Raw genomic sequence first — 15,914 nt, 5'->3', positions numbered from 1 at the left:
ACTTAGTTAGCGACGCCCTGTGTGGGCTCGGTAGAGGGCTGGGAGTACCACAAACCGGGCTTGATCCGGTTAGGTAGAATCAGGGTTCCTCATGGGTGGGGGGGAGGGTGCTTGGGCCAGGGTTTGGGTGTGGGTGTGGGTGTGAATGGGCGGGGGAGGGCACAAAAACGAAACAGATCCTCATCTTTGTATTGGTTGCAGACATGTTCTTTTTTCATAATGTTGGATAACTTGGCTAAGAATTGTAAGCTTTTTCTTTTTAGATTTCATGGCTAGGAGTGACCTTAGGATCCTCTCCTGGAATGTTAATGGCCTGCGCACCAAGCCTAGGGCAAATAGAATCTTACAATATCTGCGCGATTCTGATGCGCAGGTCATTATTCTACAGGAGACCCATTTGGTGGAGAGTGAGATACTTGCTTTGGTTAAAAATAACAGGTAGATAGACATATCCGTTTGCACCTCCCAGTCGCTTAATGTGAGAGGTGTATCCATTTTTTTTAAGAAAACTATTACCACCAGATTGGTTAGTCAGCTGGTAGATCCAGCTGGTAGATGGGCAATTGCTATGGTAGAGATAGGGGGTCTTCGAATAACACTGGTAGGATATTATGGGCCCAATAGAGATGATCCTTCAGTATTGGAATCTCTATTTTCACAGCTTTTGCACTTCCCTGAACCTATTATCATCGCAGGGGATTTTAACATCGTGCTTGATTACGCTCTGGATAAAACGCCATCGAGTCGACAGCAAGTCCTCTCTAAATCTAGAGCGCTACTACTTAATCTTATGCAGCAATATGGGTACATTGATATTTGGCGGGTAAGGGCAGGTCAGCAAACTGTTTTTTCTTTTCGGAACCTTAAATATCACCACCAGTCTAGGATCGATTTCTTTTTGACGAGCCGCAACTTGCAAGGCTCCATAAAGAATGTTAGTTATCTCCCTTCCCATCTGTCGGACCATTCTGCAGTAAAGTTAGATCTTGCAGGCATTGTGCAGCTCCCTAACAGATCATGGTCTTTCGAACGCATTTTTCTTTCATCATTGGATGATGTTGCTTATCTAAAATTGGAGACACGTGAATTTATGCAACTTAACATCACTACAGCATCCATGAACACTGTATGGGATACGTTCAAATGCTTCCTGCGTGGTGCGATTAAAAACAAGGTCATATTTCGTAGAAAGCAGTATACCCAGGAAGTAGCTTCTATCGAAGCCAATCTTTTATTAGCGCAGGCAGAATTCGATCTTAGTAGTAGTAATAACAATTCTAGCCTTATGTCGGCCAGTAAAGAGAAATTGCTGGTGCTTAAAACACAATTGGCTTCGGTTTTAAGGCAACGCCTGCTTGGCAGATGGGAAGCTAGTAAACTGGACCAATTTGAATTTGGTGAAGGGGCTGGCAAATTGCTCGCTTGGAAGTCCAGAACTGACCAGGTTCGCAATACAATTTATTCTATCAACTCTGGTTCTGGGTCCTTAACGTCGGATCCAGAAATTAGAACGGCATTTAAAGATTTCTTTCAGGAGATCTATCAAGAGGATAAGGTCATCTCCCCAGAGTATATTAGAGAGTGGCTAAATAATATATCTTTGCCCTCGCTCTCGTCAGATCAAAGAGCTTTTATAGATATGCCAGTTCGAAAGAAGAGGTGGTAGCCGTAATCTGCGGAAGTAAGAGTGGCAAGGCGACAGGGCCAGATGGCCTACCAGTTGAAATATATAAGCAGCTGGTGGAAGAGATTTCTCCTTTTCTGGTTTTGCTGTTCAACCAAATACTACAGGAAGGGGCACTTCCTCCCAGCTCCTGGAATAACGCCTCTATCACTTTAATACTTAAGTCTGGCAAGCCCCCCTCAGAGTGCGGATCATATCGTCCAATTTCCATTGTCAATGCCGATTATAAAATCTTTGCCGCTCTTTTGGCTATGAGACTGGGTAAGGTTGCCCCTGATATTCTTCATCCTAACCAGAAGGGTTTTGTAAAGGGTCGCCAGCTCTTTGAATTAACCTATGATCTGGTGGGAGCTATAGATATGGCTACTGCTAACTCTTTACCATTTGCTATCCTCACGTTGGACGCTACCAAGGCATTCGACAGAGTCAAATGGATGTACCTGTCGGGCGCCTTGGCTAAGTTCAACGTGGGTGAAGGTTTCTGCAGAGCCATACGACTCTTATATCAGTGTCCATCGGCATCTGTTTTGGTTAATGGGGGCCTATCCGAGTCCTTTAACATCACAAGAGGAACGCGGCAGGGCTGCCCTCTTTCTGCCTTGCTTTTCGATCTGTATATTGAGCCCTTCGCTCAGTTATGCCTCAAAAACCGAAATTATGGCTTGGAATACTGATATGACTGGAGTTACCGTACCATTTAGCACAAGCTTGTGATATTTGGGGCTAAGAATCGTTAAAGACATCAATTTAATTGCGTCTAATAATCTATCTGTGGTTGCTAAAGAATGTCGGAAACTAATGGATGCTTGGGGACACCTCTCCCTGTCAGTTCTGGGACGTGCAAATCTGGTCAAAATGTCCATATTGCCAAAATTCACGTTTTTATTTAATACTATTCCACTATATTTCGATAAACTTTCTTTGTCCAAGTTACAGGCCAACATTAGTTCTTTCATTTGGAAAAAAAAGAATGTTAGGATTGCATGGAAAAAAATCAGGCGGCGTCGTGAGAAGGGGGGACTAGCAGGACCTGATCTACAGATTTACGCATGGGCTTTCCAGTTATCCCATGCCCGTATGCTCTTAAAAATGCCATCTGATCAGGGGATAGGGACAATGTTTTCCACTATGTTGGAGGTGGAAGGAATTGGGCAGTCTGGGTTTTTATTTAAGTTTGGTGATCCCAAGTACTTTAAGAAGGTTAAACTCAAGGTGTTACAGAGTTTTGCCAAAACTTGGTTTAACATCAGATCATCGATTAAATTGGGATACTATTCAGACAGAGCACCCATTTGGGATTTACCGGTGCCCCCGGCCTGGTCGAAGGATGTACTATCAGCCCCTTTGAAAGAAGCACCAACAGGTCTTGCTGTGCCCTGAAGAAATTGCCCAAAATTGTCGTGGCAATGAAACATGTTGGCTCAGTATAACGGTATGCATGATAAGCAACCTAATTTTAATTTGAATAAAGTGCACAGGGAATAATAAAGTCGGTATCGTGAAAAGTGCAACTTTCTTCAATTTTAGATTCACATGGTCGCATCGTGGCATGTGATTATTTCACTACTTTTCACAACACTACTTTATTTTTATTTTTGTTTGTTTTGGACACTATATATACTAGATTTGATTTTCAAAAGTGAGATGACTGCCAATGATGATAAAAGTAGGCATAGCTGGTGAGTACCAATTAGTGAGCTCGATTGGTGGTGCGCACGTGAGGTGTCCTCTTGCTTTTTCACATTTTTTTGACAGTGATGCTTAAAATTTCTTGCACCTGCCACATTATTCCTCCTCTACGTTGGTCAGGGGTGACAAAAAGTGGGGACTACAAATTGTAAAACCGTTTTTTAAAATTGAAGGTAAAAAGCTGGAGGTTATTACCTCACATCGGTAAAGAGAGGCGTATATGGGAATAAAGAATTGTGAATCCCTACCGCAGCTTATATAGATATATTGTCTGGCACCTTCAGAGACCGGGTCTATTTTGTATTTACATTGATAATTGAGTGGAGGGCAACCTGGTCCTTTCTTTTCCCTCTGTAGCTCCTTGTTGTGTGTATACCGCTGGTTCCATGGGGTCAGCCAACTGACCATTGGAGTCACTTCTTTAATCTGGGGCTGGTGCATAACGTTTCCCCGAGCCCGGGAGCCACAGGCACAGTGCTCTCTTCGCTAGACCAAGGTGCAACAGGTGCAGCCCAGTAGTCAGTGCAGCCTCTCTGTGCACAGTCCAGGGGACAGCAGGGAAGTCCTTCTTCGGTGCGTGTTCCAGTTTTGATGCGATCCGAGGTTCAGGGTGTGAGGGGTTCCATATTTATTCCCAGAAAGTCCATGGGGAAATAATGCAGTTACTAGCCAAATGTCTACGAGGTCCCCTCCTTCTTAGTGATGACTTTACAGCTAAGTGTGGCATCTGGCAATCCCGGAATGCACTATTCTGCCCACTCTTAAGATGTTAGGACCTCTTCTTCAGATATTAGGCGCTTGGTAGCCCAACTTAAATGTGTGGCTACCTGTGGGCTTCATGCCCACAGGAAAACTGGTTTCGGCACTGGTCTTCCTTCTCTGGTCCCCTCGCCATCCCATCTACCTGAACAAAGGGCAGCCCCACTGGAGTGTGACTGAAATTTTCTAACTTAAGGCAGCTTCGCCTTTGAAGCTCGCCTTTTGGGACAACACCGGGAGTGGTTTCCTGTAAAGTGGAGATGACACCTCGCCCTGTAGCAGCCTGCTATTGCTCCTAAGCCTGGGAGTTATTCACACTACTCCCCAGGAGGGCAGAAATCTGTTTGGTGGCAGGCGACCATATTAGGTCATGGGACAAACTGGGTCCCAGAGTAGCAACTTCAAAAAAATTGCATTTCTTTAATAGGGACATTAAATTCAACTTAGGCATCAAGTTGAGTTTAATGCCACAATTAATTTGATACCTTACAGTACCCTTCTGAGGAGTCCCATTCAAAGGTTAGCTGGGCTGAGGGGTCAGCCAGTAACCCTGTGTTAACCAATGGGGCTACTAACTCTCTCACAGCAAAATGACACGTTAGAAGTGTTGCTGTTAAGACACATATTCAAATACAAGTTTTATTTAATAATACACTGCAGCATGCCTTATGCTCGATAGGCCCTCCTTAGGGGAAGCTTACACTTATATTAAGAAAGGTGTGGGCTTTGCCATTAGTTTGAATGGCAAAGTCGAACTAGCAGTGAAACCACTGCCCTCCCAGACTGCAGTGGCAGGCTGCGAGCCACTTTGTACATTGTCACACAGAGGGAGGCAAAATGTGCGCTGCAGCCCTTGGTGAACACTCTGCCTTACATGTCCGGGGTACCATATACTAGGGACTTAAAAGTCAGTCCTTGCCGGGGGCGTGGCATGGACGTCACCTGAGATGGCCGCCTGAGTCCGGGGCTCCGCCGTGCCGTGAGGGACTTTTCTACCTTCCGATGTTGTTCCCGCTTCCTTGAAGCGTTTTCTGCCGGTTCCGCTTGTCGGAGCAACAGGGGCACCTGGTGAGACCAAAACGAGCGTTTCAGCACTTTTAAAACGCTTCGTTTTTATCCTGTTTCTGTTCGCGTCACACAGCGGCCGCCATTTTGAATAATGAACGATGCCAGCGCAATGAAGTGCGTGCATATCTGACACCCCCTCAGGGCTGCTCATCGATTTATTGATGATTCCCCATCAACTTCAAGGCTTTTGTGAGGTGGTCCAAGATGGTTATTCACATGGTGTTCTTGCTAGGAGGTAACTTCTACTACTTGTTTCCTCGCATTATAGTCGGGTGATGACGCTGTGCCAATGCCTATAACTTTTTAACTCTCAGCAAATAAGTTTCACAAGGAGTCCGCTCCCTCTTTTGTGCAGTGTTTATACTTTCACCCAGTGTACATTGTGCAGACGCTTCATGGGGATCTGCTGTTTGATGCTGTACGTTTCATTGCCTTAGTGCTTGGAGTTTTCTGGCTCTTCATCGGTGGTGGCTGAGGAGACGCTGAGGGGCGCTGTATGATCTTGTTGCGTGCCTATTAAGTTGTCCGTCACATTACTTTGCGTTCCTCTGAGGCGCAATACTTGTGAGGAACTGTGTGGAAGGTATCTATGGGCAAGCTACGCAACCCAAAGTTTGTTTTTGTGCTCTCAAAGAGTTCTTCTGCAGCTCCGTCTTCCTCCTCCTCAACAGCTGGTTCTTCTTCCTCTGCCACAGACCCAATGGTGACAGCAGCCTCTGGTCGTCCCTCCTTGCCACAGCCAACTTCAAGTAAATCCTCTTCTTCTACTACCTCAACCAAACGCTTGAAACAAGACTAGCCTCCTCCGGAGCAGCCATCCTCTCCCATCTCCATGGAGTTAATTCTGGAGGAGATACGGGCTTTGCGTCCGTTCGTTGAGGAAACCAACAATAAGATGCAGCTTTTTGAAGAGAGATGGTCAACGATGGACACCAGAGTGTCATTGGTGGAGCAGCAGATCTCAGAGGTCCAAGTGCACTCTCAACGTATCACCTCTTTGGAAAAATCCGTTCTTGCCCTCCAGCAACATACTGAGGATTTAGAAAATAGAAATAGGAGGAATAACCTGCGCATTTATGGACTACCTGAATCTTTGGAAACTGGTGACCCCGTTACGTTTTTCTCCTCCTTCCTCCTGATACTTTTGGATATGCCTTCTACCACCTCTCTTAGCATCCAAAGGGCTCACAGACTTGGTCCTCGCTTATCAACTTCAACTAAACCTCGAGGAGTCATCATTCTTTTTCTGAAATTCACAGATATGCTTCTAGTCCTTTCTGCGGCTAGGTCCAAGCGCCAAGTTTCCTGGTTGGGCCAGAGGGTCTTTCTTACTCAGGATGTTTCCAATGCTACAGCAGCAAGAAGGAAAGAATTTCTGAGTCTTCGTGCCCCTCTGCGCTCTCTAGGCGCCAGATATGGTTTATTCCATCCCTGCACCTTCAAGGTTACTCATCAGAATAAAACTTGGACTTTTCAAGATCCTGCGGAGCTGAAAAACTTTATTCATATCCAGTCCAGTGCTGGCATGGATACTTCCAATTCTGCTTGTGGCTGAGTGTTCCCTCTACCTTTTCTCCCAGGTTTTTCTTTTTCTGATAATGCTTGTGCAGTACCTTGATTTATTATATTATATCGTTGGATCTCTCCTTTTTGATTCATTCTTGACAGTTTCTATATGATGTTTCTCATTGTCTGTTATTAATACTTGCTTGTTCCCTTTCTTTTAAGTGTCCCTTTTATAGCCCACTATTACTATTGCTTTAACTGTTGGATGATTACATTTCCATTTTTTATGTATTTCTCTTTGTGCCTCTTTCTTTATTGGCGTTTCTTATTCTTGTGTTTTGGTTTCCTTACCCAGATCCGTTATGGTGCTCCCCTCTCCCTTTTTGTGATTCGTAATCTTCATATCCTGTCCTGGTGCGGTCCGGATTGGTCTCCTGGTTCGGGAGGTCATTCTTGTTGCGTCTTCCCATTGTCCCGATACCCTCTTCACGTTCCCTTCAGGTATGTTGTTCTCAGTCGTCCTTTTTGGATTTGTACTGTCATTTCTTGCATTTTTCTCTGTTTATCCTCCCCCTCTTTTCCTACTACCTTGGTTCCTCTTTTTATTTTCTCTCAATCTTCCTTTGTTTCTATCATTAGCCTGTCTTTTTCTTCTTCCTGCATCAGCTTCGTACTCTTTATTCTCTGTTTCCCTTATTTTACTCCAGCCTTCTTTTCTCGCTTCCAGTTTCTCCTACTTTTTGCAATTTTCTTATTTTTTATCTGTTGCTGTAGGTATTGTTTTTGCCAATGTTATCTAGTGTTTTAATTCAGAGTAATCTCCTGGAACGTTAAAGGTTTTATTAATCCTGTTAAGCGTCAGAGAATTCTTTCCCACCTTGCCTCTTATAACCCTGATATAGTTCTTTTACAAGAGACTAACCTTTCGGAGGCGGAGTCTCTCAAATTAAAGCGTGGTTGGGTGGGTACGGTCCTATTTTCTCCTTCTATCAACAAGAAGAATGGTGTTGTTATTCTGTGTCATAAAAAGTTAAATTGTAAAGTTTTACTGCAAGAAACGGACTCTGATGGTAGATGGATATTAGCTAAACTATCAATCAATTCTATTCCTCTGACTGTGTTTAATGTTTATGGCCCTACACAACCTGATTTGCTTTTCTGGCCCTCAATCACGAGCAAATGTACCCAATATAAAGATGATCTTTTCATTTTAGGTGGTGACTGTAACCAGGTTGTGGATCCCTTTCTTGATCGTAAGTCATCGGTTCGATTCATACCCCACAAACCTCACAAACAATTTCTAGACACTATTTCTCAAGCATGTCTCACTGACTCTTGGAGACTTTCACTCCCTGACACCCTTGACTTTTCCTTTTTTTCTCCTCCTCATTCATCTTTCTCTCGCATTGACTATATATTTCTTTCCTTCTCCTTGTCGCAAAACCTGCTATCTTCTTCTATCGAACCCATACTTATCTCGGACCATGCTCCTATTGTGACGGATCTTGACTTCCTTCCTCCGCATCCCAAGTCTTCTCGTTGGCGATTTAACAATTCTCTTCTTTCAGACCCTTTTTTCTCCTCTTCTTTTTGCTCCTTTGCTACTGAATTCTTTCTGTTAAACGATGTTTCTAACATTTCCCCCCATCTTCTCTGGGACTCTTTTAAAGCCACGGCTCGCGGATTTGTTATAGACTTTGTTTCCAAGAAAAAGAAACATTTTCTCCAGAAGCAGAAAAATATATTAGCCCATATTAAATCTTTGGAGCATAAGTTCTATTCTTCCCCTAATAACTCCTTCCCTCCGGAGCTTATTCGTGCCAAGCTGGATTTTAATAAATCTACTACTGACAATGCTTCGTCGATGCTTCTTCGTAGCAGTGCCCGATACTATGGTGGTCGTAATAGAGCAGGGAAGCTTTTGGCTAATTACCTTAAATCGCGCAAAGAACGCTCCTTTATTGATTCTATTTACTCTTCTGATAATACTTTACTCCATAAAGCTCAGGATATTCTTGACCAGTTTCAGTTATTTTATCGTACTCTTTATACACCCGAGTCTTCTCCCCCCCCCTCTCTTGTCCAAGCTTATTTGGACAAACTTCCTAAACCGTCGACTTCTCATCTTAATTTTCCAGATCTGGAAATTGATCTCTCTCTACATGAACTTTCCGTGGCTTTGAATACTCTCACCAAGGGTAAAACTCCAGGTCCTGATGGTTTTTCAGTTGAATTTTATTTACATTTTTCCGATCTTTTACTTCCCAAGCTCCTATCTCTTTTTCATTCATTTTACTTATCGGGTAAAGCAGAAGGCACATTTCAAGAAGCCACCATTTGTCTTATTCCTAAGGAAGGTCGCGACCCCAAATTCTGTAAGAACTATCGCCCGATTTCTTTAGTAAATGTAGATTATAAGCTATTTGCTAAAGTACTGGCTTTGCGTATAGATCCCCTAATGCCCCATCTCATTGGTAAGGAGCAATGTGGCTTTGTGAAAGGTCGGCTGACCTCGGATAATTCTCGCCTCTTCCTTAATGTTCTAAATAAGGTTTCATCTCTTTCTATTCCTTTAGCGGCTATTTCTGTTGATGCAGAGAAAGCTTTTGATAGAGTTGACTGGTCTTTCTTATTTGTTTCATTGCGTTGACATGGTTTCGGTCCCCGTTTCATTTCTCTTATTTCTTTGTTGTACTCATCTCCTAAAGCTTCGGTTCTGGTCAATGGTCAAGTTTCTTCATATTTTTCTCTTCAGCGGGGGGTTCGTCAGGGTTGCCCCTTATCTCCCTTACTCTTTGTTCTAGCCCTCGAGCCCTTCTTGTCCTCTATCCGTAACAATGATTCCATCTCGGGATTTCCTTATGGTGATAACCAATTGAAGCTCACCGCATACGCGGATGATATTCTTCTTTTCATTTCTAGCCCAGACACCTCCATTCCCCCTCTGCTGTCTGAGTTCGAATCTTTCTCTCAGGTTTCCGGTTATAAAATTAATTCGGATAAAACTGAAATTCTTCCCCTCACAAAATTTTGCACCCCTCTCGCCTTCTCCCCGACTGGCTTTGCTTGGAATAGCTCCAAAATTAAATATTTAGGAGTCTGGTTTTCTAATTCTATCTCCTCTTCAATTGCCCTTAACATGTCGTCGGTCTTGTCTCGCATTGAACGATTAGTTTCCTCCTGGAATCCCCTCTTTCTTTCCTGGTGGGGGAGATTGGACTCAATCAAGATGATGATTGCCCCCATTTTAATTTACATTTTATCTATGTTACCCGTTCACATACCTGCAATTTATTTTAAACGTATTGATTCTTGTTTGTCCAGTTTTCTTTGGAACAAAAAAAGATCTAGAATCTCTTTGGTCCGGCTTCGTAAATCGAAATCCAATGGGGGTGTCAATTTTCCAGACTTTCGTCTTTACCATAAATCTTTTTCTTTTCATCAGGCATCTAGATGGCTTGCTGCAGTTCCTTCTCCTCTCGCTCCTCTTTGGCTTCACATCGACCAAATATTGTTGTTGCCCTTTTCGTTTGGAGAGGTCATACGCTTCTCGGCCAAGGCTCCGCACTCGTTATTGCCTTTGTTTAAACATACATCTTCTCTTTTAAGGCCTCTTTTCAATCACACTCCTATTACTAGGGAATCTTTTTTGGACTCCACTGTTTAGTATAACTCCCTCATCCTCATAAAAAATAGGCCCATCTTCTGGAAGTCTTGGAGGTCTCGGGGTATCATATGGGTGCACCAGTTTTTTGACGGAGCGTCTTCCTGCTCCTTTCCCCATTTTCAAAAGTCCTTTCACTGTCCTCGTTCCTTTTTGCAAAAGTTTGTTATCCTGATGACACTTATTCTTGATATTTTTTACGCTCTTCCTTCCTCTCCTTCCCCTGTTTCCCACGCTCCTCTTCTTAAAATTCTCTCAACCCTTCCCAAGGCCTCTCTCATTTATAAATTCTTTTCATCTCCTAATCCAGATCGCCTCAAATCTAAACTGGAACTCTCCTGGGAGGCGGATTTGGGCTGCACTTGGACCGTTGCCCTGTGGGATAAGTTTTGGTCCAGATCTCTGAAAATTTCTCGCTCTGCCTCTCTCACTCAATCTTTATTCTACCTATATCATAGACTATATCTCTCTCCACTCTCTCTAACCCGTTTTTCTTCCTCTTCTGAGTCTAACTGTTGGACTTGTTCTGCCCCTAATGCTAACCTTTTTCATCTTTTATTCTTGTGCCCCTCTGTTTCTCAATTCTGGAATTCTGTTTGGCTTTACATTTCTTGTATTTTCACACTCTCTTCTCAGTACTCAATTTCTCTTCTTTTTCTAGGTAGTTTATCTGACTCTTTAGATCTTCCTATACACTCTCGTGGTCTTTTTGATCTCATGCTTGCTCTAGCCTTTCAACACATCTCCTCTAATTGGAAATCCCTCACAAAGCTTTCCATCCGTCACTGGTGGAACTCGTTATGTCACTTTCACAGGCTTGATACTGCCTTTGCCTCCTCCTGCACTCCTACACAAAATAGGGATCTCTTCTGGTTGCCTCTTACCACATATTTAGATCAGATAGTCCCGAGGAATGTCTCGATCATTGCTTCGGAAAATTTTGAACCACCTTGAGGGATTTGCTCCTTCTTCTTCTATTTTAACGATACAGGATTTATTTATGGTTCTACTTGATTTGCTATGTTGCACTTTGATTGTTGTTCTGCCTGCAGCACCCGCTCTTTAACGTATAATTTTATATTTTTATAACAGGTTATTGTATTTCCCCCTTCTTCCCTTCCCTTCCTTTCCTCCCCTTTTTCCAATTTTCCCTCAAAATGTATAAAATGCTTTTGCTCGTTTCTTTTTATATGATATTAGCTTGGTTAATGTTATTTATTTTTTGTATTATTTACTTATTTCTTCAGCTCAGCTGATGTCTCTGTATTAACGTTTTCTTGAATAAAGCTTTCAAACATAAAAAAAAAAGTCAGTCCTTGCCAAGTTTGGGTAGCCAATTCAACATTCCCTTTGTAATGGTGTAGAATACTGGCACTGAGGTCTGGTTAGCAGGCCACAGTGCACTCTCAGAGTTGATAAACCAGCAGCATCAGTCCATGAGTGCTGGGTTAGCATGCAAAAAGAGGTATTTCCTTACACGTGTGCACCAACGGCTCTGATATTATGAGCGTCATTGGCAGTAACCATTCTGGAGCATATTGAAGTCAAGCAACTGTGGCTTACAGGGTTTGAGGCACTGCTGATAGGGCGAGTGCCATCTGCAATGGGCACAAGGGCACTGCCAATGATGGGCATTGTGGACAGAGTTACTTATGAACCCTGCCTCTGACCTTAGCTGCGCTTATGCTCACCTGAGCAGAAGACATGCTTTATGAAGATGCGAAGTTGGAAACCCATTGACCTTGCTTTAGGTCGCTATAAGAATGTAACCATCTCTTAAAGGTGAATGCTCAGCTCACAACATTTGTTTGTAGAGGGTTTAAAAATAGCTGTGCAAATATGAGGGTGGGATTGGGAGGCTACAGGAGGAAGGAGTGCACAGGTTAGGGATGAAAGAGAAGAAAAGTGAAAGAGCAGGTCAAGGGAGGCACTGGAAAACAAGAGAAAGGGAGGCAAAGAGAGTGAGACGGTGCGTGAAAAGGAAACAAGAGACAGTAAGATAGAGGGAAAAGGAAAGAGAAACAGAAAAGCCGGGGAAAGAGGATAACGAGATAGAAAGGCTGACAAACAGGCGGATAGGAAGACGGACAGATATGGCTTTCACAAGGACAGTGGAGCCAGGGTTCTTTGTCCCTGATCCCACACATGTTGAGGCCCTGCTCTCCTGTTACACGTTTTTAAATAATAAACAAAATGGCTGACCTGTTCTTAATGCAACTATTGCAGTCACGTCACTAGGTGGAGCCAGACACTGTGTTTTCTCTTTCCACAGTGTGCATGTCTTCTTAATTACGAGCTGCTCGTAGGATCACAACCAAAAAAGACACCTCGCAAAGCTTTGACCTGGCTCCACAAAAGCTTCTGACATGCCTACAGATAGGTACAGGGCTGTTTCAGTTAGTGGCAAAGTAGCCAGTTGCCCATGGCCCCCACCTTCCAAGGAGTCCCCTGATAAATTGAGCCAGACACTCAAAAGTCCCCTCTGTAAAAATGGTGTGCATAAAAACATATCATTTCTATTTGACAGTTGCGCATGCTCACTTGACAGATGAATGTGCATGGTAGGTCTGCCTCACTTACCTCTCCTACACTCATGCAGTTAGTAGCCATTAAAATCAAAATGAGTCTTTCTGTTTTATGTCTCTCTCTCTTTTTACTTCACCTCACCACTTCTATGCGACCCACTATTTTCAATTCTCTCTCTACATCTCTGTGTACCTAACCCTTCTCTCTCTAACTCACTACTTCATTTGTCTCAATACACCTCTCTGCACCGCTTTCTCCCAACCCCACCTTCTCTCCATCACTCTCTGTGCCTACCTCTGTCTCTCTATCACTTCTACCTCAACTCTCTTTCTCTATATCACTCCTCTCTCTGCAACTTAAGCTCTGTCTCCATCTGACCTCCCTGCATCTCTCTTCTGTCCGCTCTTGCTTAACCTCATCTTCTGTTTACTTCACTTCTCTTAATTTTACTATGCCTCACTTTTCTCTGCCTCTCTCACAAGTTTCTTTCTCAACACTAACTAGCCTGTCTCCTGCTGTACCTCATTTTTTACCTCGCATCTCTCTCACTACCTCATCACTCTCTCTCAACTCCACCCCTCCCTCTCTGCAGTTACTTCCTGACCTCTCAATGTATCTGACCATTTGTTCAGTGTCTCACCACTCAACCTCCTCTCTCTCTTTCTACCTGTTACCTCTACCTCTGCATTCTATCCTACTCCTGTCTCGTAACCCCTCTTTCGCTACATTCTTTATCATTACCACCCTCTCCCTCTCCTGTCTCTGCCCCTCATTCTCTATTTCATCTCAATGTGTCCACCTACATCACATATTTACATCTGCAATTCCATGCCTTCATGTTTTCATCTACCTCACCTCTCTGCCTCTATTTCTCTTTCCTTGCTCACCTCTCAATGCCACCGCTTAGTCTTCACCACTCTTTTTATCCCACCCATTTCTTTCTTTACTACTTTATGAACCTCACCTTGTTCTCTACCTCATCTCTCTGTCTCTCCCTCTGCTTTACCTATTTTCACACTATACCTCTCTTATTCCCCCCTTCTCCCCACTCTCTCTATCCTACTCTCTGCAGCACTACTCCTGGCATGTCTTCCTGTACTTCTTCTAATGGTGCCCTTGCTCTCTACCTTATCCCTCTCTAATTTTCATATCTCTATAATTGTCTCACTAGCTCACCTCTCTACTCATCTATCTGTATCTAAGACAAAAAATGTAGATCTAAGCTCAGAAAGCAATTTCTTCATCCGTGTTTGTTCAAGCTCTGGTTTGGTGGTATTCGGAATGTGGGTAGCCAGGCAGTGTAAACGTGTGTCCGGTTTTTTATAGCATAACATACAAGTCATTAAAGGTTGACATCAACAACACTTGAAGTAGCTGACAATGAATAATACATTAAAAGATATTCTGAAAAGGGGCCTCAAAATAACAAATGTGTCTTGGCGGGAGACAAAACGATTGGGTGGGTGGATGGAGGAATGAATGGATGGATGGATGGATGGATGGATGGATGGCTGGATGGATGTGGATGGATGGATGGATGGATGGATGGATGGATGGGTGGGTGGATGGATGGATGCTGAGAGATAATTAGACGAGAAGAGAAAGCGAGAAGGTAAGAGAATCTAAGAGATGTAAGAGAATGACAGAAAATTATAAGACTGAAAGAAAGAGACAAGATAAGACAAACTATAATTCACGAGTCTGACATATAGAAAGCTACAAAGGCAGATAAAAACACTGCTCAAAGGCCTGACAGGGAGGTAGGGCCGCGGGCAGACAAACAGAATGTCAATCTCAGAGAGGCACAGACAGATGTTACATAAAAGTACAAGTGAAGAAAATCTTTCACAAATGCTCCATCGAGAAAATAAGTTTGATGCTTAAAACCATTAAAAAGGATTACCCCTACCTTCAGTTCTGCACGTGTATTTGTAGCTCAAATTACAGTTTGCAGCGTCATCTCCAATATCCCAGGTAAAAGTTACATAAGTACTATCCTCGGTTATATTCAATGTAAAATTTTGTGGATCTGTGAAATAAAGGCAGATTTAATGTCAGGTGGATGTTTACACAAAACAGTCAGATTCTTATGACGATTACGTTTCTTTTGATGCTGCGGTGTTGAAGCATTTACACAACAATGTCTTACCTCGAGCGGTACATCAAATCGTGTGCGCGTTTATGTATTTTGAGATAAAATTGCTGTAACAGGATAGAGAGGGGCTTAGCAACATTTTCATATTGGGAATACGTGTGTTTTGTGTGCACGCGCGCGTTTGCGCCCCAGTAAAACCACAATGCTTCACAGAATAGTACATTTAGCTACTCAGGCGGCTGAGGGAGTTGAGCGCCTGTTGCAATGATAAAATAATCATTGCTGAGACTGAAACCACATTTCAGACACATTCTGTGACAGGAAGTCAAATTATAAATGCCTTCTTGATAAAGCACAACAGACCGCGCCATCTTGGACGTTGTTTGTAGCCGACTGTCAGCCCCATGAGTGGTTGTGTGACTGCACTACAGAGGACAGGCAAGAAGGGATGGAATCAGCGGACCAATCAAAAATAACCTGTCACAGCAGTGGCCCCTGTGCTGCAAACACCCCTTTTAGGAGTCTTTTGAGCATGTTTTTGTGCGTTCTGTGGCTATAGCCCGAGTAGGCCAACATTGTGTGAGGGCGAGAGACCTATAACAGAATATTTATGTAACACCAGGTGAGATTGCTTGATTTTCAAGAGACGCAATCATGCGCTCTTTCTTCCCCTTACTCTCCTTTCTGCTCTAGAACCTCATTACCTCTTCACCCCCTTTCTCATCCCATTCCTCACTTCTTGGAGGTATGTCCACCTCACCATGCAGGTAACCCAGTGGCAAAGTCTAAGACTGAAAAGAAAACACTGACAGGAAAGAACAAATTCTCTGCTCCATTAGACCACAATCATAATACCATGTGTAGAGTCGTAAAAGGAGATCCAATTCTTAAATCCTCTTGCTTTGTGTCTGTCTCCTCAGATG

The 15,914-nt window shown here is 43.3% G+C and overlaps 1 protein-coding gene across 6 annotated transcripts in view; it reads right to left on the bottom strand.

The window, feature by feature from the left end:
• Window positions 1-15,914, bottom strand: part of PTPRC (protein tyrosine phosphatase receptor type C) — a 623,869-nt gene that overhangs the window by 310,718 nt on the left and 297,237 nt on the right. For all 6 annotated transcript variants that reach the window (XM_085601450.1, XM_085601451.1, XM_085601453.1 and 3 more), the window contains one exon: window positions 14,806-14,925. In XM_085601450.1, the coding sequence (XP_085457576.1) occupies window positions 14,806-14,925 (120 nt within the window). The remainder of the gene's footprint in view (window positions 1-14,805; window positions 14,926-15,914) is intronic.

The sequence above is a fragment of the Triturus cristatus genome, chromosome 4_2 (genome assembly GCF_964204655.1).
Source record: "Triturus cristatus chromosome 4_2, aTriCri1.1, whole genome shotgun sequence".
NCBI classification, from domain to species: Eukaryota; Metazoa; Chordata; class Amphibia; order Caudata; family Salamandridae; genus Triturus; species Triturus cristatus.
The sequence above is the reverse complement of the archived record's forward strand: the minus strand, read 5'-3'. Positions and strand labels throughout refer to the sequence as shown.